The sequence below is a fragment of the Talpa europaea genome, assembly GCF_964194135.1.
Source record: "Talpa europaea genome assembly, chromosome: 9".
NCBI classification, from domain to species: domain Eukaryota; kingdom Metazoa; phylum Chordata; class Mammalia; order Eulipotyphla; family Talpidae; genus Talpa; species Talpa europaea.
Genome location: NC_140076.1, coordinates 20,659,371 through 20,686,240, shown reverse-complemented (window position 1 = coordinate 20,686,240; position 26,870 = coordinate 20,659,371). Strand labels below are relative to the sequence as shown.

The 26,870-nt window shown below is 48.5% G+C and overlaps 2 protein-coding genes across 3 annotated transcripts in view; both read left to right on the top strand.

Annotated features, from left to right (window-relative positions):
* The window catches only part of DLGAP3 (DLG associated protein 3), a gene marked incomplete at both ends in the record, with an annotated part of 34,534 nt that extends 17,190 nt beyond the window's left edge, over positions 1 to 17,344 (top strand). The window contains 5 exons of one of the 2 annotated variants that reach the window (XM_084241549.1): positions 41 to 126; positions 14,616 to 15,100; positions 16,011 to 16,102; positions 16,371 to 16,481; positions 17,126 to 17,344. In XM_084241549.1, the coding sequence (XP_084097675.1) occupies positions 41 to 126; positions 14,616 to 15,100; positions 16,011 to 16,102; positions 16,371 to 16,481; positions 17,126 to 17,344 (993 nt within the window). Of the gene's footprint in view, positions 1 to 40; positions 127 to 14,615; positions 15,101 to 16,010; positions 16,103 to 16,337; positions 16,482 to 17,125 lie in introns of both variants that reach the window. The other variant, XM_084241548.1, reaches the window with a different exon arrangement.
* A 7,870-nt stretch (positions 17,345 to 25,214) lies between these two features.
* SMIM12 (small integral membrane protein 12) lies at positions 25,215 to 25,493 on the top strand (the record flags this gene model as incomplete). Its single annotated transcript, XM_084241686.1, has 1 exon — positions 25,215 to 25,493. One exon carries the CDS (start codon positions 25,215 to 25,217, stop codon positions 25,491 to 25,493), a length of 279 nt encoding a protein of 92 aa, XP_084097812.1.
* Between the last annotated feature and the right edge of the window lie 1,377 nt (positions 25,494 to 26,870).

The window sequence follows — 26,870 nt, the reverse complement described above, 5'->3', positions numbered from 1 at the left end:
GCGGGCCCGGGCCACTGACCTCCCCCAACCCTGCCACCAGGTGGAGACTATCTCAGATTCGGACACGGAGAACAGGAGTCGAAGAGAGTTCCACTCCATCGGTGTACAGGTGGAAGATGAAAAGAGGTAGGTTTTGAGGGGCTATCTCGGCCTTCTTTTTGGAAGAAGAGGAGAGAGGTCCTTGAGGAACTCTAGGCGCCTTCCTATGTGCATCCTCCTGTCCTGGAGGGGAGAAGGCCGTCAGAGCAACCCAGGGGTTATCCACAGAGATGGCACCTGGGCAGCCATCAAATCTAAAGAGTCTCTCTTGTCCCATGTCTGCTCCAGATGCTCCGAGGGGAAGGAGGGTAGGAGGAAACAACAGGTGTCTGCTGAGCGGGCCTTCAGCAATTGTCCTTTACAGGGTTAGAGAGCAGGATTTTGCCAATCCCTCACTACTTCCTGTGGCATACAAGTGAGCTCTAAAAGAAACAAATAAACATGAAGATTGCCTCTCAGGAGCTCCTGGCAGATGTAAAACTCCCTCTCTCTTGGCTCACACAAGCCTTTAACCAGTCGGGGGTACCTATTATGTGCCCAAGTCTATGGTGTACTTGAGATGGGAGAATTACCAGCAGCTACTATTCTGGCATTAGATGGCTTTAGAAATATCGCTTCCTTAATTTCCAACTGAAAAATTAGCTTCGTGAGTCCTGGAGGGAATACTAGGAGGGAACACCCTCTGTTGTTGGATTCCTATGGGAAGACAGTTTCTCTAATGACCGTGCGTCTGCCACAGTGGCCCGGCTGCCCCAGGGGCCGTGATGCTGCCGGGCCAGTGGCCTGAGTGTGGTGTCTGGGAAGCTGCCTGGGGCTGGCAGTTAGGGTTTGATGGTAATCTGTGCTGCCCAGGCCATGCCTGCTGGAGAAATGAGCTGGCGTTTCTGGTAGCCATTCCTTGCAGCTCTGTTCCCAGTTGCCATTGTTGGACCTTTTGACTTTCCCTAAATTTCCCTCAACAATTTCTGGTAACCCCTGGGGGTGTCTTGTGTGTGTGCCTTTTCAAATCTTCCTGGGGTTCCTGTGGGATTTACTGTTTTTCCTCCAGTTCTGCTGTAGCTCCTTGCAGTTCCATCAGCTTCTGAGGCTGTAATTGCCTCCATCAAAGGTGACCTAAAAGCTGCCTTTGCTGCCCCATAACCCCTGAGGTCCACTGTCCTCCAAATTCTTCATATTCCACAGCATAGGGAAAGCAGCACTTTATGGTGATCCCAGTTCCTCAGGTCCTGGACTTGAGTTCTTGAGAGGTGGGACTGGAGTCGTGGAGGGGCGAAGCTCTGTGCTCAGTACTCTGCCCCCTGCTCTGATGCTGCCCACTGACTGTAAGCCAAGTCCACGTGCCCCCCACTTGCTCCCTTACCCAGATAGACCCTTGGGGGGTTCCCTGTTCCTCCCAACAGGCCTGAGTTCTGGAAAGACACAGCAGGCATCCTACTGAGATTCTGACTGAATCGGCAGCCTCTGGCAATCACTCACGGATCTATTATCCAGCAAATACTTATTAAATATCTGTTATATAACAACTCCTGGTAAATGCACAGAGAAACATCAAACACATGACTCTTGCCCTCAAAGAAGTTATTATCTAGAAGGGGATTGAGGCAATGGATATATAATCCACGAATAAAAATGTGATTACACATTTGGTATAATAGGGTGGGATGATGAAAAAAAGCAGGAGTTAAATGATAGGAACCTTATTTGGATTAAGCAGGTGGCATTTAAGCTGAACCTTGAGGACTGACCGGGGACACTCAGGCCATCACCGGGGGAAGGGCACCAGGCAGAGGGAGCAGCTTTGTAAGGGTGCTGGGGCAGCAAAGTGTGACATCATCAGGAACGGAGAGAAGGTTCACGGTGGTGGTGGTTGTGGTGGTGGCGGGGTGTGTGGAGTTGAGTGGAGCAGTGGCGAGGGGGTGGGTTGGAAAATACGCAGGGGCCAAGTCATGCAGAGGGCGTGATTAAGACTGGAATCTAATTATTACTGATGAATAGCCATTAAAAGGTTAAAGGAGTGTGACATGAGCTAATTTATGTTTACAAAAGATCAGTAGCTGCTGGGTGGAAAGTGAATCTGAGGGACATAATAGTGGCTATGAGGAAACTCGTAAACAGGATTTTTTTCATGATCCAGGACAAAAGTGATGATCTTTTGCACTAGGGAAACTGGTGTTGGGAATCTTTTTTTTTTTTTTTTTCCGTTGTATATTAGAATTGGGTGCTGCTCAACATGGATGGCGCTGGAAGGGATCATGCTCAGCAAAATAAGCCAGAAAGAAAAAGAAAAATACCGGATGGTCTCACTCATAGCAGGAATCTAGAAAACTTAAATAAGGGACCAGGAAAAAGAATAACTATAAGAAAGAAAATATCAAAATCAACTAACAACTATGAACCAGAGACACTCTATGGGGGGTGGGGGGAGGTGAGGGGAGGGATTGGGGTCAAAATAAGGGGGTCGCAATTGTCTGGGGAATATAAAAATAAAAAAAAATTATATACAAAAAAAAGAATTGGATGCTGCTAATGTATGGGAACACTATTAAATTTTGTATATTGATTTTATATTCAGCAACTTTGCTACTCTCTTACTGGGTTTCACAGTTTATCTGAAAATCATGATACACTTTCTATATAGCCAATACATTTTCTACAAATGAGGATATTTCTTTTAAATCTATAGTCTTATAATTTGTTTTTCCTGTGATAATGCATAGACGAGGGCTTTCAATTTGCGGTTGAGAATATAGCATTCTTTCCCATTCCTGATGTAATGAGTATCTTCTCACAACCCATGCAAAAATCTGATATTTGCTACAGATTTTGATCGATAAGTATTTATCAGGTTAAGGAAATTCCCTTCCATTCCTAGTTGGCTAAGAGTTTTTATTTTTTTGAATTGAAAATGAGAGTGGAATTTTATTGAATGCTTTTTCAGAATCTAATTTGATGAGCATAGATTTTTCTCCTTTCATTTGTAATGTGATGGATTTTATGAGTAGATTTGCCCTGTTAACCCATTCTTTCATTCCTGGGATGAACCCTGCTTGATCCCATTATCAGTTTGAATTAAGTTTGGCGGTGGGTCACAGAGCTGTAGTCATGACCATTTTTTAAAAAAATTGTTTTATTTTTATTGCGGTAACAAATATAACTTGAGGGTATAGGTTCATATCTCTTCAGAAGTGTGGATCCACCACTTAACCCATAATCTTCCACCATAACCCACTGGATCCCCACCCCCTCTTCTCCATTCCCCTCCCCACCCCAACTTCAAGTCTCTCATCAAATTTCTAGGGTTTGCTTGGTTTAGTATTTGTCCTTTTGTTTTGTTTCTCTCTATTCCACATATGAGTGAATTATCTTTCTGTAAAGGTTTGGTAAGTGTTGCCTGTAAAACTATGCGGCCTGATGCCTTTTGGGGACAGAAGAAACATTTTGAACTACAGTTTCAGTTTCTTCAGTGCTTCTAGATTTATTCTGCTTTTATTTTTCTTCTTAGGTCAATTTTAGTGATTTATGTTTTTCTGCAAAAAGTGGGCTATTTTATAAAAATGGACAGTTTTCAAAATTTTGGGTATAAAATATTCTTTATATTTTATAATAGTGTGTATAGATTATACTTTCTTTCCTTTCATTCCTAATATCGTATATTTATGTCCTACTTCTCTTTCTTAATCACTATTGCCTGAGGTTTGTTTGTCATTTTAATATATTCATATGGTTTAATCTAGTAACATATTCAATTATGTTTTATCAGTGTTTGAATGAGCATCTCTTTCAAACTAGTTTTGGTGAGCATCTCTGTTCTTTCATGGATGCCATTAATGTTTCCTCTCTTCTATTTTTGTGTTACCATGTCCTTTCTTCTACTATCTTTTTCAGTCTCTTGAACATCATTCCTTATTTTCTAATGTATTGTGAGGACTATATTTCTCTTCTAATTCATAATTATACTGCAGTAGTATAGTTATGGAATATCTCCTCTAGACTCCTGTAGACACAGTATTTTTCATTGTTCAGTTCTAACTTTCATCATCATTGCCCCTTTAACTCATGAATTATTTAGAATAATTTTTTAGTTTCCAAATGTATTTTTTTCTGGGGTGGGAAGTAGCTTCCTCCTTACTGTAATTTCTAAGTGTGTTACATTATGATCATTATGCTTCCTGTATAATATTTATTCTTCAGAATTGTTGACATAATTCTGTCATATAGACACATTATATGTGTGGATCAGATTTCCAAACTGTATTTCTCCAATGTTAATATTAGATTCTTTGGAATATTTGTTCTACTGGTTCTGAGAGAGGTGAGTTAAGAAGGTCTTACCATTATTGTGCACCATTTCCCCTGCTAATTTCATTCCTTTTTTCATTAGTTTGAGAATGTGCCATTTAGAAGCATTCAGGCTTATGATTGTTGTTTCTTCTTGATGGGTCAGCCCTTTTATCATTAAACAGGTGGTTTTTCATCCTTACTAGTGTTTTTTTTTTGTTTTTGTTTATTTTTTAGAATTTAAAAGTGCGGGTTTATTAGGAAAAGGAGAAAGAAAAAGAGAGGCGCCTGCATGGTCGCAGGCGAGCAGGAGAGCTGCCCTTACTGACAGTTTTTGCCTTGAAGTCTGTTTTGCTTGTGCTTATCATTGTGGCTGCTTTCTTTTGTTAATTCTAATGTATCTTTCCCCATCCTTTTATATCCTTATTTTTCAGATGTGTTGCTCTTAAGCAGTATGGAGCTAGAGTTTAGAAGACATATTTAATCCTTTTATATTTATCTTGATCACTGATCTGACTTACTTCTTTTCTCTTTAAAATAATTTTCTGTTTGACATACTTCTTTTTGGTGGGGGGGTTTCCCCCTTCCTGATTTTGCTGCTTTCTATTGAACTGATCAAAATTTTATTTCTCTTTTTTCCCATTGGTTTGGAAGTTTACAATTTAGTAGTGATTTTAAAGATATGTGCTTAATTTCATATTTTTATAATAAAGTCTCAAATGAGTAGTTGTATCCTTCCAAATCATAAAACAAGAACCTTGAAATACTTTAAATTTCCTTCTTAACTCCCTTCTCCCATTTTCCATGTTATATTTAGCTAGTATTTTGATTATATTGCTTTAAAAAAAACTCAGCTAAATCTGTTGTTATATCTTTTATGGTTTAACGGTTTAGATTTACAAACATGTCTTAATTTATATGTTCACCATTGCTTGTTACTGCCCACTTCTTCCTCATGGGTCCAATTTCCTTTATACTGAAGTACTGTTTCAGCTTGAGCCCAGTTTTAGAGTTAATATCTCAGCTTGAGATTTCTGTATTTCACTGGTAGTACTCATTTGAACCCACACCCACACACAAGCAGCCTTAATGTTCTGATTTCTCAACCTCCTGCTTCCAGGCCACATCCCCGAATCCTGACATGAGCTTTCTAGCTCAAGTTTGTAAATGAAACAATCCTTCATGGCTGCTGACCTTATTTATTTATTTTTAAAAAAGATTTATTTATTTACACATACAAGAACTGGGGTACAGGCCAGAGGTACAGGGGGTGAGAAGATTCACCAGAGAGAGTGGGGAGCAGAACAGGCAGATGTAATGAAATACACTGCTGAGGGGAGCAGTGGGCAAGACAGGAGAGGTCCGCTGCGCCATGTGGATAGCTGCCTGGCTGGAGATCGAACTTGTGCTGCAGAGGCTGCAGATGGCTTCACAGTGCTGTGCTTAACCGCTTGTGCCACCAGGGAGGCCCCAGCTGCTGACTTTATATGTAGGGTCTCCTTGCATTTCCCCAGAACACACTTGCATTTCCCCAGGAGCACTCGGGGGTGCTCCTCTCATCTTCCCTGGGCATTGCCGTCTAGCCTCTAGCATATGCCTGGCCCCATATTCCCATGAGTCACTCTCACTACTCAGCTTTTGAATTTTCTTTTTGTTTCTGGTCCCTGGAGATTTCTCTTTCTTATTTTTAAGTTAGGTATTATAGCAAAAATACCTTTTGTACTTCATTTTATCCGGAGGTAGATGGGAGCTGCCCACATTGATTCAATCCGCTATATTCATCAGTTGTCTGGCCCAAGCTGACAGCAGCAGATATAGAGGGAAGTGGAACAATTTGAGAAGCATTTGGAATAGGAATAAGGCAAGGGTAGGCAGAGAATGAAGTCTCCCTTGCTCTTATGCGGGTGCTTGGGGAGCTCAGGGACAGGCAAGGGTAGGCAGAGAATGAAGTCTCCCTTGCTCTTATGCGGGTGCTTGGGGAGCTCTTGGTGGGCAAGGGAGAGTGTTGGATAAATGTCTAAAGAACTGAATTGCTTGGGACAGGTGATCACACTGGGAATCCAGAGGGGGTGACAGGTGGGGAGAGAAAGCTGGCCCATATCTCTGGCCAGGCTCCCTTGCTTGTCTGCTGAAGCATCTTTAGTTGTACACCTGCGCCATCCTTTCTGTCCCTTCTGTCCCTGGCATTTTAAGTCTGACTTACCACACACCATGCCCCAACTGGTACATAAAAGCAAGCCATGAATACCAGCAGCCTTTCTAGGCAAACATCCAGGACTATCCCCACCCACTGCTACCCCATTTTCTTGGATTCTCTCTCTCTGTCTCTGTCTCTCCCTCTCTCAAGATTTATTATGCATACAAGAACTGGGGTATAGGCCAGAGGTGTGGGGGATGAGAGGATTCACCACAAAGTGGGGAGCAGTGTATTTCAGATATACTGAAATACACTGTTGAGGGGAGCTGTGGTGAGACAGGAGAGGTCTGCGGTGCCATGTGGGTCACCTCCCTGGCTGGGGATCGAACTTGTGCTGCAGTGGCTGGTGATAGCTTGATAGGGCTGTCTTTAAACTCTGCGCCACCAGGGAGGCCCCTTTCTTGGATTCTCTTGTCCTTATTCCTGCCTCCCTGGTTTTACTTATGTGTCTCTCTTTTCAAAGTTGCCAGGGAGGAAAGGTCTTCCCTTTTCTGCCTTTTGGGTGTTGCCTGCTGACCTGTTGGGTCAGGAGTTCAGATTGATTATATCTTGTGTGTGGGTATTTCCTGTTGCTCAGCATCAAAGGTGACTTGGCTCAGAAATGTACAGGGGTGGGAGTTGGTGCCCCCTTGGCTCCATCTCCACTGCACCCTCATTTGAGATTCACTTGTCCTCAGATATTTATTGGATGCCTCTCACTTGTCAATTGCTATGCTGGGCAGTGAGGATACAAAGGTGGGCAGAACCAGACACAGACCCTCCCATGTGAAGCTTATCACCATGTTAATCGAAGAATCTCATAAACATTGTAGAAGTACAGCTGTGATAGGCACCACAAAGGAAGAAGTATGTGCTCAGATTGTATCATAGTGTAACTTTGACCCAGTCACAGGGTCAGGGATGGCTTCCTTGAGTAACATTTGAGCAGAGAGCTAAAGGATGGACAAAAATTAACTGGGTGAAAATGGAAGATCAGAGTGTTCCAGGCAGAAGGGCCAGCATGTGCCAAGGCCCTGTGGTGGTAGGGAACATAATTAAGAAACAGTTACCAGCCCTGTCTCAAGACATCTTACAGCACCTCTCTTCCCAAACCCCATATACTCTGGCCATGATAACAGGAAGCATCCAGTGTCCTTACTGAGTGTTAGAAGTAAGGACACTCCCCTGTCCTTGCTGTTCCTGGGGTCCTTTGAGAATGGAGCAACCATGTGATTTTTTTTGCACCTCTCCTTAACCATGGGGATTCCTTTGTATCTTCCACTTCTAGATTCTTTTCGTTAAGAGCTTATGTTAAATTTCAGATTTAGCCAAAACAGGAAAAAACAAAAAGTGCATCCACTTGGTTTGCTCATCAGATAAATAATTCTTAGCATAAGTATTTCCCAAATGTTGCATGAGCCATACATTTCTCTGACATTCAAAATTTAGCTGGGAATCCTTTATCTGAACACCTTAGTTATACCCGTTGTGCCCAACCAGGGCTACCTGCAGAGTTCTGTGTGCTGTAAGGTAGCCCCCCCACCTCTGCCTTAGTATCCCTGACTTGGCATTTCTGACTTAGTGAGCAGCATGTGCATTGGGAGAGGGGGGCATGTGCTGAATGAATGGAGCCCCTTGAGCCTGGGGAGGAAGCTTCCATCCTCATGAAGCTGTATTTCAGCAACAGTCCTGCAAAAGGACTGTATTTCTGATCGACCGCACGCCCTGGGCCTGGACGCTGCCTCCATTTCTCAGCTGCCCTCCAGCACAGTTCCTGACTGCTGTCACACTCCTTCTAAGTCTACCACTCGAGCCCTACTTCGGCGTCACTGTCACTGGCCCCAAGCTGGGGACTCCTGATTGATTATACGTTTAAGCTCTTAGATGCTTTGTCAGAGAGGGACTTAGTACAATGGTTGTGCCTCGCTGAAATGTCACTGTCCTCCCTCTCTCCTCCCTCTCTCCAACCTCCTCCCCGCAAGTCTGCTGCCAGATCCTCCAGGCAAATGTCTTGACAGATGCTGGATATTGAACATCTCCTGGACACTGTGTCTCTTGGGATAAGCCAGTTTCTTCCCAGAGCCTTTTGTATTATCCCTTAGAGAAACAGTAGAAACTTTCCCCTGAAGTAACCATGAGAACAACTTCCAGAATTGTCAGGAATGTGGTCATTGTCACCCTGTAGAGCTCTGGGGGAGGAGGCTTCCTTGACCTTTTAAAAGGCATGGGGAGAAAGACATTGTTATGAATTAGTAATGACGCACAAGGGAAGCCAGTTTCTAGCTTGCGTGGACAGCTACTGGTGAGGACTGTAGCAAATACTGCCACGTCCAAAATGAAATAGGGACACTTTGCTACGCTGAAAATTCACGTGTTATGTATGGTTGGGTATGGCTGTGAGTTACAGAAAGCCCCCGGTGACAGGGACTTAGCTGTGACAGAAGTCCTATCTCTCTTGCTTAGAAGTCCAGAGAGAGTCCTTTGAGAACTGGCAGGTGCTCCAGTGTCAGGACCCCAGGCTCCTATCTTATTGCTCCTCCATCCTTAGCATTTGGTGTTTATTCCTATTCCAAGATAGCTGCTGAGACCCAGCCATCAGGTCTGTATTGTGGTAAGAAAGGAGGAGGAAGGGACAAAGAAGGACATGTTCTCTTAAGAACATTTCCTGGAATTTGCACATACAACTTCTGTTTCTATCCACTGAGCTAGAACTTAGCCACATGGCTATACTCAGCAGCCAGGGAGATTAGTATCTTTATTTGAAATGGCCAGGTGTCCAGCTCAAGATTGTGGGATTCTATTACTAAGGAAGAAAGGGAGAATAAATGATGGGGGATGATTAGTGGTCTCTACCATCCACTCTTCCTTCCAACCAATCAACTACTCAACCAGTGTTTATTTGCAGAAATGCCCTATTTAGTAGGGGAGACAGATATGCAAATAACTAACCACAATACAATGTGATGTGGAGTATAAAAGGTTTTATTTAGAGTGCTGTGGGAGAACAGATGGAGATGATCAATAGCAATCATAATAATTAATAACTACAATACCCTAGTTGGGTTCTCAGCGCTACATTCCATGATTATATTTGTCCAGTGCTGTCCGTTCAGTGAGTTCTACGAACCTCACTGCCTCTAAACAACATTTACAATAGGCAGCCAGGTGCTGTTCTAAGTTCTTGACATATATTATCTCAGAACAATTCTTTCAATAGTTACTATTATTTTCATTTATGGACAAAACTGAGACCCAACCCATAGCACTGGTTTTGAACCCAAGCACTCTAACTCCAGGGGCATGTGCTTACCCTTTCTGCTAGGCTGCCTCCCTGAAAGCTGCCCATTTTCATTCCATTAGTGTCCAGCCTGTCTTCCATTCTCTCCAACCCTATATCTCCAGCAGACAACATCGCCCCTTATTTCGTTCATGATTGAGGTCATCTGGGTCAACTTTGGGATCAGCCCCCAACTTACATCTTTTCTCTTGCCTCCTCCACCAGTCCTGCCTCAGGGATTGAGACATCTGTCTTCCTGTCCCTGACTCCTGGGGTGGCCATGGAGCGTAATGGTTTCAGAGCTGGCCTTCCTGGCCACGCTGCACTTATTTGACAACTGTCTGATCATAAGAAGTTATTTCACCTCCCTAAGCCTCAGTTGACTCACCTGCAAGCAGGGCGATATTAACACCCTGTTGGGAGCACTGTTTGTGAGGATCAAACATGATTATTCTTGCAAAGCGCTTAGCCAAGCACATACTAAGTGCTCAGAGGTTATTAGTTATAATTCATGCCTCTGATATCTGGTCCTTGGACTACTGCCTCTCCTCTATCATCAATCATTTTCTCTTTACAGGTTCTATTTCCTGTAAATATAGTAGTTTCCAATTGCGGCTGTAATAAATTACTATACATCTAGTGGCATCAAACAACACTGCTTATTATCTGATATTTCTAGAGGTTGGAAGTCTGCTGGGTTTCACGGGGCTAAAATCGAGGTATTGGCAGGACCAACTCCTTCTGGAGGCTCTGGGGAAAGTCTGTTCTGTCACCTTGTCCAGTTTATTGCGACCATCCGCATGCCTTGGCTTCTAGCCCACTTCTCTCTTCAGAGCCAGGATGGCAGGTTGAGTCCTCACCTTGCATCACTCAACCTTGATCCTGTCATCCCCTCACCTTCCCTGACTCTGGCTTTCCTGCCTCCCTCTTTCATCGTGATTAAATTGAACGTACCTGGGTAATCCAGGCTCTCCCCACCCCAGGATCCTTAGTGCAGTCACCTCTGCGAAGGCCATGGAAGGTCATAGTCACAGATTCTGGGAACAGGGACACAGACCTCTTTGGGGGGCCATTATTCTGCCTCCCCACAGGTTCTCTCCCCTTGGGATGTGGCATGTAAGGAACATCCTAAACAAAACACCCCTCCTACTCCCCTCCCCAGCTTCATTGGAATATAATTGACTAATAACCAAAATATCCCTCCCTCTCCCCTTTTCTTCCTTCTCAATCAAGCTCTTTGAAAGAGTCATCTTACCTAGTTTTTTACACCTGCTGACGACCCCTGCTGTGTGCCTCTACCCCCATATGCCACCAACCTGTCTCTTGTTCTGAGGTCCGCTGGCTTCCATGTGGCCAAATCAATGGACACCTTTCTTTTTTTTTTTTTTTTGGTATTATTTTTATTGTGGTAACCATGGTTTACAACACTCTATATAATTTAGGGGTGTAGGTTCACCCCTCTTCAGATCTATGTTAAGACATCATGCCCACCACCAAAGCACCCATAATCCTCCACTGTAGTCCACTGGGTTCTCTCTTCCTCCTTTCGCCCCTTCCCACTCCATTCTGGTAGCTTCAGTTCTCTAGTCAGATTTCTCAGGTTTGTTTTGGTTTAATTTTTCTGTTCCTTTGTTTTCTTTCATTATATTCAATATCGGAGTGATATCATCCAGTATTTGTCTTTCCCCTTCTGATTTATTTTTTTTAAAGATTTATTTATGCATACAAGAGCTGGGGTACAGGCCAGAGGTGCAGGGGGTGAGAGGATTCACTGGAGACACTGTGGGGAACAGGAGGATTAACTGAAATGCACTGCTGATGGGAGCAGCAGGAGAGACAGGAGGGGTCTCCTGCGCCATATGGGTCAGCTCCCTGATGGGGATCAAACTCGTGCTGCTGTGGCTGGTGATAGCTTGATAGTGCTGAGACTTAACCCCTAGCGCCACCAGGGTGGCCCTCAGTGTGGTTTTGATTTATATTTCCCTGATGATGAGTGATCATGTGTTCATTTGCCTGTTGACCATCTCTGTGTCTCCTTTAGTGGACACCTTTCATTCTCAACTGTATTGGCCATCCATTCCTTCTTGAGACCCTTTTGTGCCCCATCTGAAGTGACTTTCTTCTGGTTTTCTTCCTCTTGCTCTCTGGCTTAGATACCTCAGGGGCTACACTGTCTCTACTGACCCCCCAAATGTCTGTTTTCCAGGGCTTTGGAGCTTTGTTCCAGTGCTTCTTTCTTGGCTGATCTTGTCCCACACTGCTGGTTTTAAATGCCACTTGCACAAGGGAGACCAGCTCCTGCTTGTCCTGTGCAAAAACCCCAAGCCCTGGTTGGGAGTGTTGGTGAAGTCTGTGCTTCCAGTAACCCCATATGCTCTCCAGCTTCCTTGGTGTTCCTTGGAGTGGACACATTAGACAGCTCTCTTGAGAGCCATGGAACCTGGGGCACTTACGTGATTGTTCCACACTGAGTGGTCTGTTTCCACCCAGACAGAATGTGATCCTCTCAGGACCCCTAAGGGGACAGGGGAAAGGCAGTAAGCTCAGGGGTACTTAAGGACAGGACCATGGTTCTTGGGGGTAACAGGGAAGGCAGGTCTTCAGTCATGTATTTCTTGGAGCAAGCTCCATCTTAACCTGTGTAGTTTGTAACTTCTGGAGCTCTGGAGGAGCCAAGGCTGACTGGAATGCAATGGCACAAAAATAAAGAGAGCCAAAGTGCATCCAGGCAGCTGAGTTGGACCAAGACTCTCACCAGAAACAGAAAAACTTAACCAAGCAGTGCTTCTGCCTCCAAACGCAGGAAGACTTCGGATCCAGTGCATGCTGAGGATGGTCTCGGGGGACACTCAGGAGGCTTACAGAGGAAGAGGGGACTTGAACAGGGGACAGGTGGAGCAGGAGGAGTTTCAGGCAGGGGAACAGCATGTGCACAGGCTTAGTCAGGGCTCTGAAAAAATGACTTGGGAAACAAGGAGAGCGCAGGAGATAAGTTTGGAGAGGGGGGCTACATACAGAGATGTGCTGGCTTTGGGTCAGTGGAAGCGCAGGGATCTTGAACTTTTGTTGGCATTGGGGGGCCATTAGAGGGTTTTGAGCAAGGGAATAGGTTGGGCAGAGCTCAGCTTTAGTAAGACTACTCTAGTCCTATGTGGATTCATGAGGAAATGCCAGGCTCCAGATCTTAAAATATGCAATGTGTAATTTTCAAGGACACACCTTGACAATTAACCGTCCGTTTCTGTCATTCATGTATGTGTGTGTGTGTATAGTGTGGTGTGTGTGTGTGATATAATCATATGTAGCATGTGTTGCATACCCACATAGCACACATATATTAGATGGCCTGGCTGGAAGATGTGTGGCTTTTCAAAGGTATATGGCAGCAAAGCCAGCATTAGAACTCAGATCTGGCTCCTAGTCCAGTGCTCTTCTTCCGTGCTGCGCTGAGTGAGGCAGAGATGTCTGATTGGAGGCTGACCCAATAGTTGAGGAAGAGGGTGATGCAAGTCTTGACCAGACAGGACAGGGCAGATGCCAAGGTGAACACCATGGGGGAGGCAATGCAGATATGTTGTTGCTTTCTCTGTCTCTCTCTGGGTGGGGGGTTGGGACATAGGGCTCATTGGAGACTGCACACGAGTGCATCTCTTTCCTGGGTCCTGCAGCATCCTTCTGGGCCTGGTTTCTATGGCAACAGGCTCCCAGCAGGCAGCCTGCCAGCTGGAGGGAAGCTGGCAGGAAAGGCAGGCAGGGAGAGAGGTCTGGGCAGCAAAAGGAAGGCTGAGGTTGTGGGGGTTGGAGGAATCTCCTGGGAAGCTGGAGGGGCCCTTAGAGCTGGCCCCCACACCTCTTTCTCTTCTGACCATATGGGGTGGAGGCAGCTTAGGACACATGGGCCTTTGTTTTATGGTCCTTGAATTTCTAGATTACAAACTTCTGTTCATTTCACCACTCCCTCCCAAATCTCCCGATTCCCATTTCTTCAAGTATTGTCTGATCCCCCTGCACTCAGGGGGCCACTGACTTCTTAAAAAAAAAAAAAAAGAGTCCCTACTTTGAACTCTGGGGGGAAAAAGAACAAGGCCAACTGACTTCCTGTTTTGCATAGGATTTGCATATAATTAATGCAAAGACAAGAAATTTCCAGGCTCTATGTTATTCCTGCCAACAACTTAATTCAGCTCCACTGGCACTGGCTGGCTGTGTCTGGCCGGGCTCTGGGCTGAGCTGCTGGGGTCCCTAGAGGGGAAATCCTCTCAGCCACAGCAGACCCCTTGCCCTAGCTGCCCCAAGGCAGTTCCTGATGTTGTAGCAAGTGGCTGGTGGGAAGTCCTTGGGCAATGGAGGCAGCCCTGGGTCCAAATCCTGGTACTGCCACTTTGTAGCTGGGGGTCCATGGGCTCCTGGTGGCTTTAGTTAATTCATTTTCTGTAGGCTCAGGACATACCCACACAGCTGGTAGAAACTAGTTTGTTAAAATGCTGACATGCTCTGTATTTATTGGTAAAGGGCCACCAGCTGGCCCGGTTGGTCTGTCCACAGTCCAGCTTCTGCAGGTTGAGGCACCAGCACTTTGCTATGTGTGCTCTGAGTGCTCTGACCAGCCTCCCTCCACCCACAGGGCACATACAGGTCGTTAAATATTTTGAACATTGCTCTGTCTGAAGATGGTGCCACTGATTATTATCTACCTACCTGTTGCAAGGGCTGGATTTAATGGTGGATTAATGTCCATCACTTTGTAGGTCTCCTTTTTTATTCCTGTTCCTTTGGCCGGGGGTGGGGACCAGAGCCGGGAGGAAACTTGGGTGGGGGAGAGATGACAGCCACCTCTCTCACCAGGCGGGCGAGGTTCAAACGCTCCAACAGTGTGACGGCCGGAGTGCAGGCAGACCTGGAGCTGGAGGGCCTGGCCGGCCTGGCCACCGTGGCTACAGAAGACAAGGCCCTGCAGTTTGGACGCTCCTTCCAGAGGCACGCCTCTGAGCCCCAGCCCGGACCCCGGGCCCCCACCTACTCAGTCTTCCGCACGGTCCACACGCAGGGCCAGTGGGCCTACCGTGAGGGCTACCCACTGCCGTATGAGCCGCCCGCCAGCGATGGGTCGTCCGGCCCTGCCCCTGCCCCTGCCCCCGGCCCCGGGTCCGGCCGCCGTGACTCCTGGATGGAGCGCGGCTCACGTAGCCTCCCTGACTCAGGCCGCACGTCCCCCTGCCCACGGGACGGCGAGTGGTTCATCAAGATGCTGAGGGCCGAGGTGGAGAAGCTGGAGCACTGGTGCCAGCAGATGGAGCGCGAGGCGGAGGACTATGAGCTGCCGGAGGAGAGTGAGTGAGGGCCGCTGTGGGGGCCTCGGGCCCAGTGTGCCGAGGGGTCGCGGCTGGCTGGGGTGGGAGCAGAAAATAGGAAGAGCCCCTGGGTGAGAGTGCCTTCCTCCCTGGCTTTTCAGCATCAGATTTGGGTGGGTCCCCATGAGCAACAGGGTCTGGAGGGAGCACTTGGGAGGAAGCATGGAACAGCCTCAGAAGCCAGGACTGGGGAAGGTGACCAGGCAGAAGGGTTCGGCCTTGTAGGATATGGCTGTCAATCCAAGTCACCAAGCCCAGGAGGACTTGCTCTCCTCTGGACTGTGAGATAGGATCCCCCATCTAAACCAGGTGGTGGGACAAGAACTTCATCGCAGAGGTGCAGGCAGTGCCAATGTCAGATCATGTCTGAGACCCGGATGGGGAGATTCAGCCAGGAGAACATGACCCTGGCCCTTGGGAAGGCATTCTTCCCTGCAAGTCCATTCCGAGGGACTTCATCTTACCCTAGAATCCCCGAGCTGATGGGCTAGTGATGAGGAAGACAAAAGCCATGCATGTGAAATCATTAAGTCATTTTTAATGAGCCAAGAAGTCATACACTGGTGTGTGATAGCAGTCAGTGGTGGCCGTTGAGCTAGAGCCTGGCTAAGCCTACAGGGTTAGGCTGGGGCTGGTTTCTCTATCATAGATGGGAAGGACACAGGAGGATAAGAGCTCAAGAAATGTAGGTTGTATGAAGAAAGAAACATCTGAGGACACAGTTCTTAGAGAAGTGGAATAGGAACTGCTTGTAGGGACTGGAGGAAGGGATGGGGTATGGGCTGGAGGAGACGGAGAGTGCCACGAAAGAGTCAGTCAGGGAAGACTTCCTGGAGGCTGGGGAAGGAGAGGCACCAGTCCCTTCCCTGAATCTCCTTCTGCCCTCCAGTCCTGGAGAAGATCCGCAGTGCTGTGGGCAGCACACAGCTTCTCCTGTCCCAGAAAGTGCAGCAGTTTTTCCGGCTGTGTCAGCAAAGCATGGTGAGTGCCATGGGTACAGAGCCTACTATGTGTGTGCACCTGATAGGTGACCCACTGTGTGTATGCCTGGAAGTGAGGCCAGGTGTTGGTACCCAAAAGAGAAACCTGGGCTCTCTTGTCTCCCTGCGCCCCCAGTATCCACTCCACTGTCTGGGGGTTGAGCTTCCTGCTGAGAGGGTGGCCTGTGCTCAGATCTCCCTGACAGGCGGCCTCTCCTCTTCTCCCTCCACTGCAGGACCCCACTGCGTTCCCCGTGCCCACCTTCCAGGACCTGGCGGGTTTCTGGGACCTCCTGCAGCTCTCTATCGAGGATGTCACCCTCAAGTTCCTGGAGCTACAGCAACTCAAGGCCAACAGCTGGAAACTCCTGGAGCCTAAGGTGGGGGAGGGCCCTGCGAGCCAAGAGGCCTGGCCCGGGGAGATACCCTTGTCCAGGGAGACTTGGGAGCAGAAGAGGCCCGTGGGCTGCAAAGGCAGCCCTGAAGAGGTAGTGGTGAGCAATTTCTTCCAAAAGGACCAAACTATTGGTCCCCAGTGCTCACCACTGCCTGAGCTGCCAGCTTCCCGCAGAAGCTACAGCCCCTCGAATGAGCTGTAATTTGAGGGACTCCAGCTAGAGCTGCTGGAAGGGCAGGTGCCCTCAGCTCGGACTAGGTACAGAGAGGACCCTGAAGGTTCCTTCAGGCCGTCTGTTACCAGATACTGTCAGAGGCGCGGCCCAGAGCCTGGCAGGTCACCCCACCGTCCCCCAACTGGTGCTGGTGCGGCCCCTGCGCTCCCCTCCTGGGGTGAAATCCACTTGGGGTGCGAGTCCTGGGGAACAGCTCCACCAGGGGGCGCCCGGAGCCAGCAGTTTTTAATGAGCACCTGCGGGCTGTGACCTTGCAGGAACAGGCGCACCTAGGGCGGCAGGTGCGGGCTCTGCTGGCCTTCCACCCCGGGGGGCCGTGGGGGCGCGAGTGGGGCAGTCGGGGTGACACCCCCGCCCCCCAGCTAAGCCGCCCCCCCTTCCCCTCCCGGCAGGAGGAGAAGAAGGTCCCTCCGCCGATACCAAAGAAGCCCTCGCGGGGCCGGGGCGTGCCGGTGAAGGAGCGCTCCCTGGACTCCGTGGACCGGCAGCGGCAGGAAGCGCGCAAGCGGCTCCTGGCGGCCAAGCGCGCCGCCTCCTTCCGCCACAGCTCGGCCACCGAGAGCGCCGACAGCATCGAGATCTACATCCCGGAGGCCCAGACCAGGCTGTGACCGGCCCGGCCCGCCCACGGGCCCGCGGTTTTCTACCCGTACTGTACACCCAGCGTCGAGGTCACTGTGAACGCGGGCCGCCCCGTGCGCCCGCCCGCCGGCACCGCACGCCCCGGCTCCTCCTGCCCGTCACACTCTCGTGGGTTTTTTACCTTCCTGACCCCACGCGACGGCGCCCGGGCCGAGCTGGGGGCCGTGCCTCTGCGCCCTGCGCCCCCACCTGGAGCCCCTCCTTCCTGGTCCGACGCTTCGACCCCACCTCCTCCCATGGGCACCCCCTCTGCCATTCTGTCCCCCACGGGCCAGGCCGGGCCAGGTCCACCATCTGGGCTCTGCGACCCCCCCCCCCTTCCCACCCCGCGGGGCTGGGCTTCGTGGGGATCAAGCTTCGTGGCTTTTTATGAAGAATCCCAAACCCCGCCTAGGAGCCCGCCCCACCTCCCAGGGGCTCCACCCTCCGCCCTCCGCCCACCGGGCCCAGGGACCGCAGTGGCTGGACCAATCCAGGACCAGGGCGCCTGGGCCTCTCCCCGGCCCCAGCTGCTGGGGAGCGGAGATGGGGGCTTCCCCTTACCAGACCTGTGGCTGTTCCCACATCCCCTGAGTATCCCAGGAAAAATAAAACGGCAGAACTGCACTCGAGCCAGCTGCTCTCTCCAGAAGAAGCCACCTCTGCCTGTGCGTGGGGGGTCGCGGGTGGGCGCGGAGTAGCCAGAGCCCACCCCCACGCTTTGGAGGAGCGGGGTTGCCAGGGCCAGCTGGGGAAAGGGGCTTCTGCTCTCTGGTGGCCACGGAAGGAGGGGCCGGGGGCCATTTTCCTTTCTGCCTCCCAGGCCTGCCAGGGTTCCCCCCAGAGAGACGAGTTCAGAGCCCAACACCTGACGCACAACAGCCGTGCTCAATAAACAGGGAGTGTGGTTATTCTTAGATATGGACAAACATTGGCTTCCCTTCCCACGAGGGTACAGCGTTCCCTCTGCGCCAGTCATTCCTGATCAGCAGCAGGAAAACTGTGCAATTTCATGCTGTCACACTTTCTGATGCCACCTATGGGTGGGCACTTGATGGGGATGGAGCGGGTAGAGACAGTGAGGGGGAGGAGAGCAGAACTTTCCTGGTAAGCGAAATAGGAACCCATCCTGGTGGTGATGGCTGGTATTTACTGGATGCTTACTGTGGTGGAGGGTTGAGTGCTTTATGTGATGTAACTCTTCCTTAGGACAGATGAGAGAGCCGAAGCTCAGAGATGTCAAGTGACCTGTCCAAAGTCACAGGGCTGAGTGTTGGACCCAAGTTGGTAATGCCAAACCATGAGCTTTTAGTTCTACACTCTTTTGATCTCAGAAAGGGTTTGATGGCAGTCCCCAACCAGAAAGTCACCTTGCTAGCCCTTGAACCATCCCTAGGGTTGATGTGTCACCCAGAGGCAGGAGGGAAAAAGATTTCTAAGAGGTTGGTTGCTCTTCTAGACCACACTGGACTAGCCAATTCTCGATTATTCAGCAAACATCAAGAACTATACTGGCACAGGCCAGCAGTGGGGAGAGAGCCTTGAACAAGTGTAGTTTTCTAACATTAGGGAGCTTACCAGTTTATGGGAAAAACAGACAAGTTGAACAGCAGTTACAATATAATAGCAAGTGCTGTAAAGATGAGTAGGTATCAGCCACTCAATGAGGAGGTCTGGGACAAGGAACAATGTTCTAAGCTCAGAGAACAGCTGTGTAAAGGCCTGGAGGGGAAAGAGATTGGGACAGCAGAGGTTTGAACACACTGGGCTTTGGGGTCCACTGGAGAAGGGTGGACCTGTGTCCCATGAAGAGGTTTTAAACAGGAGAGTGGCATGAAGAGATAATATTTAGCAGGCCAATTTGGAAGACCTGAAAAGCAAGAAGTCACACACACACACACACACACACACACACACACACGAGACCACTGGAAACTAGAGGACACGCATGTGATCCAAATTCCCCAAAGAGAATCAGCTTGGAGCTGATCCCAGATTCCTGGCTCATGTCCAAGACTTTGTGAATAGGCGCTGTTCTTGAATGGGTTTTTAACAAGTACTTCAGGTGATCCTCATGAGCATCCAGGTTTGGGAACACTTAGAGTGAATGACTGGCCAAGAGTTTCTATTGGAAATGCCCACTTGTGTATTTCCCATAGACTTGCCAAGGAAAGCCTCGACTGGGTCACTTTACCTCTCTGAGATTCAGTTTTGTCATCTCTAAAATTGTGAGTAATCTTATGAAGCGCTTTTGTTATCTTTTTATAGGTGAGAAAACTGAGGCTTGAGTGGTTAACTAGTTTACCCCAAATCACAAAGCTGGGAAATGGCTGAGTCTCTACATTGTCCAAAATTTTTTTTTTTTATATAGGCATGTTTTTATTTATTTATTTTATTTGTTTGTTTTGTTTTTGTTTATACTTGCACTGGGTACAGTCAGAAGCGCAGGAGGGTGAGAGAATTCACCAGAGCCAGAGTGGGGAGCAGAGCAGGCAGGACTGAAGTACACTGCTGAGGGGAGCAGCGGGTGGCAGGAGAGGTCTGCGCACCATGTGGGATCCTCCTCCGGTGGCCGGGGAACAGCCGGGGATCGAACCGGCGCCACAGAGGCCGCGGGCAGCTTCGCAACCCAGCGCTCAACCGCTGCACCACCGGGGAGGCCCTACATTGTCCAACTTTTTATGGGTCTCTGTCTTTTCCCAGAAACTGGGCCGGGTTTCCTGAGGTCATGAGGAATATGGGAGTGGGCACAGAGGAACAGGTCAGCACCCCCAACTATGAGGTCATTCTGCTACAGGCAGAATGTCTAAAATTGCCCCCGGGGGTGGATGGGTGGGGGGTTCCTCTGGTGTGGTGTCCTGGGAAGTTATGCTGGGCTCCATGGATACGTGGAGGATTGGATCTTGTCCCCTTGCTTGAGTTGCTCCCAGTCTGGCACATAAGTAGAAAGTTAGGGTCCAAAGGGAGGCCCAGAGGGGCTGAGGAGACCAGGGGAGGAGCCTTCAATAGCCAGGGAGTCTAGGAGAGATTTCTGCAAGAAGGTCCTTTAGAAGTGGGTCTTGCAGGATGAATTAGAGTTTTTCAGTCAAAGAGGAGAAGGAGGACATTCATTTTAGGCAAAGGAATCAGCTTGGAAAGGTATGTATAAGGAGGAATGATGGGAAAGACAGAGACTGGAGAGCAGTGATAGGCTAGGACAAGGGGTAGAGAACACAGAGATGTGTCCAGAAGGGACCCATCAGGTGAAGATAGGGAGATTTCATGGTTTGAGAAAGACCCCTTGGCTGACAGAATGGAAATGAACTGGAGGAGACAATGGAAGTTAGGGAGACCACTGAGGGAGTTGCTAAAGAAGTCCAGGTAAGAGATGATGGTGATAATGATGATGAATTTGGAACATTCAGGAGGAGGTAGAGGTGCTGTAAGCTGGATCTAGGAAATAATACAAAGATGAAGATGCCTTCAAGATGTCATTCAGGTTTTTGGCTTAGTGAATAAGTAAATGGACATAGGATATTAGGAAGAATAGATTTGGGGAATACTAAATATACTGGTGACCATTTGCTGAGCCAAGTATTTTATACACAGCAGATAATCTGGTACTCAGAACAATCCCAGGGGCTGGGTACTATTCTTGTCTTTTTTTTTTTTAAACACGATGATTGTAAATAGCTTTTCTGAAATTAGCAGCCAGAAGAGTCAGGATTTGAACCCGTATCTGATTCCTAAGTCTGTGCTCTCAAGCCCCACTGAGGTCTGCCTGACAGAACCACCAGTCATCACTGGAGACTCAGCTCAAGGGTAGGCTCCTAGGGAACCTTCCCTGTCCTTGTTGGGTCCCCTCCTCTGTGCTCCATGTGCATACTTTGTCACAATTCTCCCACTCCATTCTGTAGTCCTGTCTGCTTCATTGGTAGTCAGAGAACCCCTGAGGGTAAAATGGACTAAGTCACTTTTTGCATCCCAATGCCTACCATGTGTTAATTGCTTGACTGAATGCTATTTCTTCTAGGCAGTTTTGTTTCCTCCTCTATGTATTCAATTAGTGAACAAGTTCTACTAACATTCCCTAATTATCTCTTTATACTCTTCCTTTCTCTTCATCTCTGCTGCCAGAACTTAGCCTGGGGCTTTTTGAAATCACATAGAAGGGTATTAATCATGGGAAGCTTCCTACTGAGGTACCCCTTATGCCTGAAGGAGTCAGAGCCACTTTGGTACAGAAAGGTGGGAATGGCACTCCAGGTAAATGAGCAAGCATAAATAAAAGTGCAGAGATGGGAAACAGTCTGCTTTGCACGAGGGAATATAAAGGGGCTTATACATACAGGGCTCAGTATGTGTTACAAAGATTAAACAAATATGCCTGGCAGAGACTAGTGGGATGAGGTGGGAAGGGAGGGGCTAGATGGGGCCATTACCACTTGAATTCTGGTGTTTCTTTTTCTGCACCTGACAAAAGCAGCAAAACAGATATCTGTAGAGGATGCAGTGGGGACATGGAGGAGGGAGTGAATATTTTGTATCTGAGGGGCTAGGACTTAAATGATATTTCAATGATTAGTAGACTACCAATACTACCACTTATTTCCCTGCTTGTTATGTGACTGGCACAGCACTTTACATACATCATCTCATCTAACCCTCACAACATCCTGTGAAATAAGTGTTACCTTTACACATAAGAGGGAAAGGAGGCTTAGACAGATAAATGTTTCCAAGGTCACACTGCTAGAAAGCTAGCCCAGATCCAAAGAGTTCTTAAGCACTAGACTATATTCTGCTAAGGAGAGCTTCTTGAGGTCAGGGAGCATGTCCTTTGTTTTTGTGTGCCTAGACCTAGGTCTTAGAGGATGCCTAATAAAAATCAGTTGAATAAATGAATGAATGAATGACCTTTCACTTTCTCCACGCCAAGAGCCCATGTGGTGTCGCCGCCAGGGAGCCTCCTATACACGAGGGGGCGCTGTGGCCATCTCCGCGCAGCGGGGCTCTTCCGGACGCCTAGCTTTTTCCGTTCTGGCGCCCAGCCAATCCCTGCGCTCGCAGCGCGCCGGCGGCCTGGGGGCGGGGTCCCCGCCGGGCCCGCGGGGTGGCTGGGAGCTGCGGCGCCGGCGCTCGGGGCCAGTGGGCGGAGAGCGGGGGCCGGACGGAGGCGTGCGGGGCGCGGCGCAGGTGGGCGCGCGGTCCCGGGGACGGATTCCTCCCCTGGAGCGGCCGCCGCGGCCGCCCGTTGCCGTGGTGACGCCTCCCGGCCGCGACCTCTGAGTTGGGGGCGGGGTGAGCCCGAGCGTGCGCTGCAGCCGCCGGACCTGGCGGCCCCTCGTCCCCGGCTCGGAGGCCGCGTCCAGGCGCTCGGCTGACCTTCTGCGGCCGGGGCGCTCGGCCGCGGGCACGTGGGTGAGGACGGCCCTGCGAGGCCTCGAGCTTGAGGGACACGGGAAGGGCGGCGGCAGCCCGGAGAGGGGAAGGATCACCTGCACCGCGGTGCGGCCTGCGCGCCCATTCCCTGGGCCGGGCGCGGGCGGGCGGCCAGGGTTCGTTCGCCCACCCCGGCCGGCCCGCTGTGGCTCGTTAGCAGCCCCCAGATCTCGGACGGCGGCCCCGCTTTGGGTCTCTAGGCCCCCGCGACCCCGGCAACCCAGTTGACCTTTACCGGGCTCTTGGGCTTTCTTCAAATCCGGCTGGAAGGATGCGGCCCAGTGTTTTCGAGACACTTTTGCCCCTTTTATTTTGATAACCTGGGGATGACGTGATAGAGTATCTAACTTCTTGTAATCAGCAAAGGCACCTGCTGTATTTCTGCCTCCTTTTGAGGTCGGAGGGTGGATGACTACTGTGGTTTTACACTAATGAATTGCTGCAGCTGTCATTCATTCATTCATTCGTTTTTGAGCATCTTGCGGCATACAGGGCGGGAGGGGTGAGGGATGGTAGGGCACAGTAGCCTCCACCCCGATCCTGCACAAACAGGATTTTTGCTCTCTTGGAGTTTAGAGTGTTTTGAAAAATGCAGATTAGTGGAGTTGGCCAGCACAGTGGCAGATACAGAGAAAGTGATTTTAAAAACTGGATAGGTGAATGAATTGACTTATTTGGGAATGATTAGAGTGTGGCCTGGGTATGAAAGAGAGAGACAAACACAACACCTTGTGCTGAGTGTGAGACATAATAATTGTGGCCTCATGCCTGATGTGGTTTCAGACAAATTGGAAATCTGAATAGAGAGTTGCTGTTTAGGGAAAGTGTTTTCTTATAGAGAACTTGCTTTAAAGGTAGGAAAGCTTGAGATTCTTCAGGGGTGCCTCTTTGAACAACTGAATCCTATAATTTCACAGAGCTCCGAGTATAATCTTAATGTGTGAAAAGGAGAGCTCTAGGCAGAGAAATACCAAGCTGAGGGGGAAACCGCAGGCCCTCCCCAAAGTCCAGATTTGAACAGAAAGCAGACAGCTGTCTTCAGAGTGGTCCTTCCACTAGAAACAGTACAGAGGGTGGAGAGACTGGGTTCAAAACCAGTGGCTCTGTCACTTCTAGTCATTTTAGACAATTTAACATGATGTCCCTGAGCCTTTGTGACCTTAGACAAAAATCTGGAGTAATCATCCCTACCTCATAGAGGTGTGAAGGTGAAATGATGCTAGTGTGTGAATTGTGCAGCTAGGTGCCTGGTGCTAAGACAAAAGACCTAGAGGTGAATCTGCACTTTCCCCCTTGATGACTCCATTGTAGCATTAGGTCCATAAAATGCTGGGAGTTTTCCAAAGAGAGAGGGAAAGAGTCATCTTATTCTTGGTGAGGTTTCAATTATTTACTTTATATCAGAGATAGCCAAATTAGAGAAGTGCCTAAAGGGATGTAGGTGGAATGATACTTTTGGGTAAGTTGCCTAGCCCTCAAGTAATGCCTCACCCGGAAAACATAAGGATTAAAGGACAGAATGGCTGTAAATTGTTTAGCCTAAGGTCTGAGTAATTGGTATACTCAGTAAATGATGACTGCTATTATGATAATTGTGAATAATCTTTGGGACTAAATGGCCATTAGATTGACCCATTGTTTGTGTGGTTGTGTCATACTTAATTCCAGGAGACCCTGAGGCCATTCCACGGTTTTTTTCCTGCCATGGCTTATATATTGAGAAACTTCAAGTATGCATAATTGGCTTATGGTATTTTTATGAGCTTATTATGCATATGTGAGGATATGGGTTTCGTTGAGAGAGTGTATTTTGAAAGTGGCTTGGATAGCAATTTGGTAAAGTATAAGTTTATTATATTGTTAGAAAAATCACATTCCAAACAGGCAAAATCCATTATCTAAAATCCAGACTGGCTGGCATTTGATTGCTAAAATACATTCCTTATTGTATATGAGGCAAAGGAGCTACTTCCTATTATCCTGAGCTAGGAAACACAGTGGGATTGTGTATGATGGAAAAAGGGTGGCTGGTTGTGCTCATGGAGAAATTGTGTAGTGCAAAAAAAGGCTCTTTTCTATTCTTGACATGTTGGCAAACTGTCAGGCTGGGCCTGGGGTCAGCAACAAACGTGAAGTTTTATTAGGTGGGCTCAGAGGTTGCCTCATGAGCACACTACCATACATGGTTGCACAGTTGTCGCAGTATGGCACCTGGAGATTCATCCCAGCTTCCCTCACAATTGTCAGAATTTCCTAGATTATTTCAGGGACTGTACAGTTGCATAAAGCAAGGCACCCTTTTGCATTGCCCCAAGGGGGTGGATGTTCAATAAATTGTGCCAGGCTGCTTGGTAAGTGTAGAGCCCTGGTGTGTTGCCCATATTTGGGGGCGGGTGCTGGTTTTCCCCCTAATGCTGTCTATGCTCTTTTGCAGATGTCATGTGGCCTGTGTTCTGGACCGTGGTGCGTGCCTATGCTCCCTATGTCACATTTCCGGTCGCCTTTGTGGTGGGGGCTGTGGGCTACCACTTGGAATGGTTCATCAGGGGAACGGATCCCCAGCCCGCAGAGGAGGAGAAGAGCATCTCAGAGCGCCGGGAGGACCGCAAATTGGATGAACTGTTAGGCAAGGACCACACCCAGGTGGTGAGCCTTAAGGATAAGCTGGAATTTGCCCCTAAAGCTGTCCTGAATAGAAACCGCCCAGAGAAGAATTAATGGAGGACACAGGAAACAGGCAGGGCCGTGACTGGTCCTGCTACCAAGTTCACCCAGCCTCAGAACCCACATCTGGTCTGCTTTGTTGCTTATTCTGGCCCCTGTCACACCCCAAACACATACGTACTGGCTACTCTTCTTTGGCCAGATAGCCACACCCGCAGCAGAGGGGCCAGCACAGAGGAAGACCCTTGAGGGTTCTGGTCTGAAGGCTGCATCTGCTGTGTTGCTGGCCACAGCTGCTCAGACTCTGTTCAGGGGCGCACTGCTGGAGAGTGTTGTGAAATGAGCACTGGTTCTCAATCTCCTTGGGGAGGCAGTTTGGCCTCAAGTGGGAGTAGCTGGGGTTGAGGTGTTGCCTTTTGGAGGGATGCCTACATGTCTAGTCCCACTTGTTCCGGGAAGAATTCAAAACTACCTGGCTTCCTTCACTAGTTTTTCTTGAACTTTGTGCTCATTCTTCCTGAAACCCTGTCCTATCTGCTCAGGAATGGGATCCTCAGGGAAGGAAAGCAGTTTTCTGTTCTTGGATGCCCAGGCTGTTCACTTTGGGGCAGGTGAATTTGCTTGAAAACAAGTACCATCTTTCCATGCTATCCCCATCACTGTATAGTGCAAATCTTGATTAAAATGGCATCTGAGAACCATATTGATGTAATTCTACTAGATGGTGTCTGGGGTCTGCTTAGGAGATGCAAGTGTAGGCATTTCAGGGTAGGATAACATTGGCCTTTAACTGAAGACTCTGGGAAACCCTGGGAGCCCTGGGAGTTGTGTAGTTGCATTGGGTCTTGAGGCACAAGTTCCCAAGAGCCTTTCTACCACGATAGCTGGAGGTTATAGGACCTTTCTAGTCTGAGTTACAGTAGACCAGGGAACTTAACAATGGCTATAAAAATAATACAATTTCACATACACGCACCCTTTTCCATATAAGGTAATATATGTACAGTAAAGAAAACTTGGTAAGATTAGAAAAAGGTCAGTCACATTCCCAGGGCTCTGATACAATAAAAAAATTGTCATTTTGTTGTTTTTCACTAATTCTTGGCACAGTTTTTTAGATAGTTGCCATTACCCTTTATTGTGCATTTGATTTTATATTTTCTCACATAGTATTTCATATGGTAATCATTATCAAATCGCCTTCTTATCATAAATGTTTTTAATACCTCGTAATTCTCCCTCTCTCCCCACCAAGTGGGAGTATGGCATAGTTTGCCAGACTTTTGGGATTCTGGTTGTTCTCTAGTATACCACAATGATTATCTTTTCCTGCATTTTGGACTAAATGGTAGGAAGAGTAAATGGCATTTTGGATGAACTGGGATGAGTTGTTTTAAGGGTCTCGATGCTTAAAACGATATCTTTCCTAAT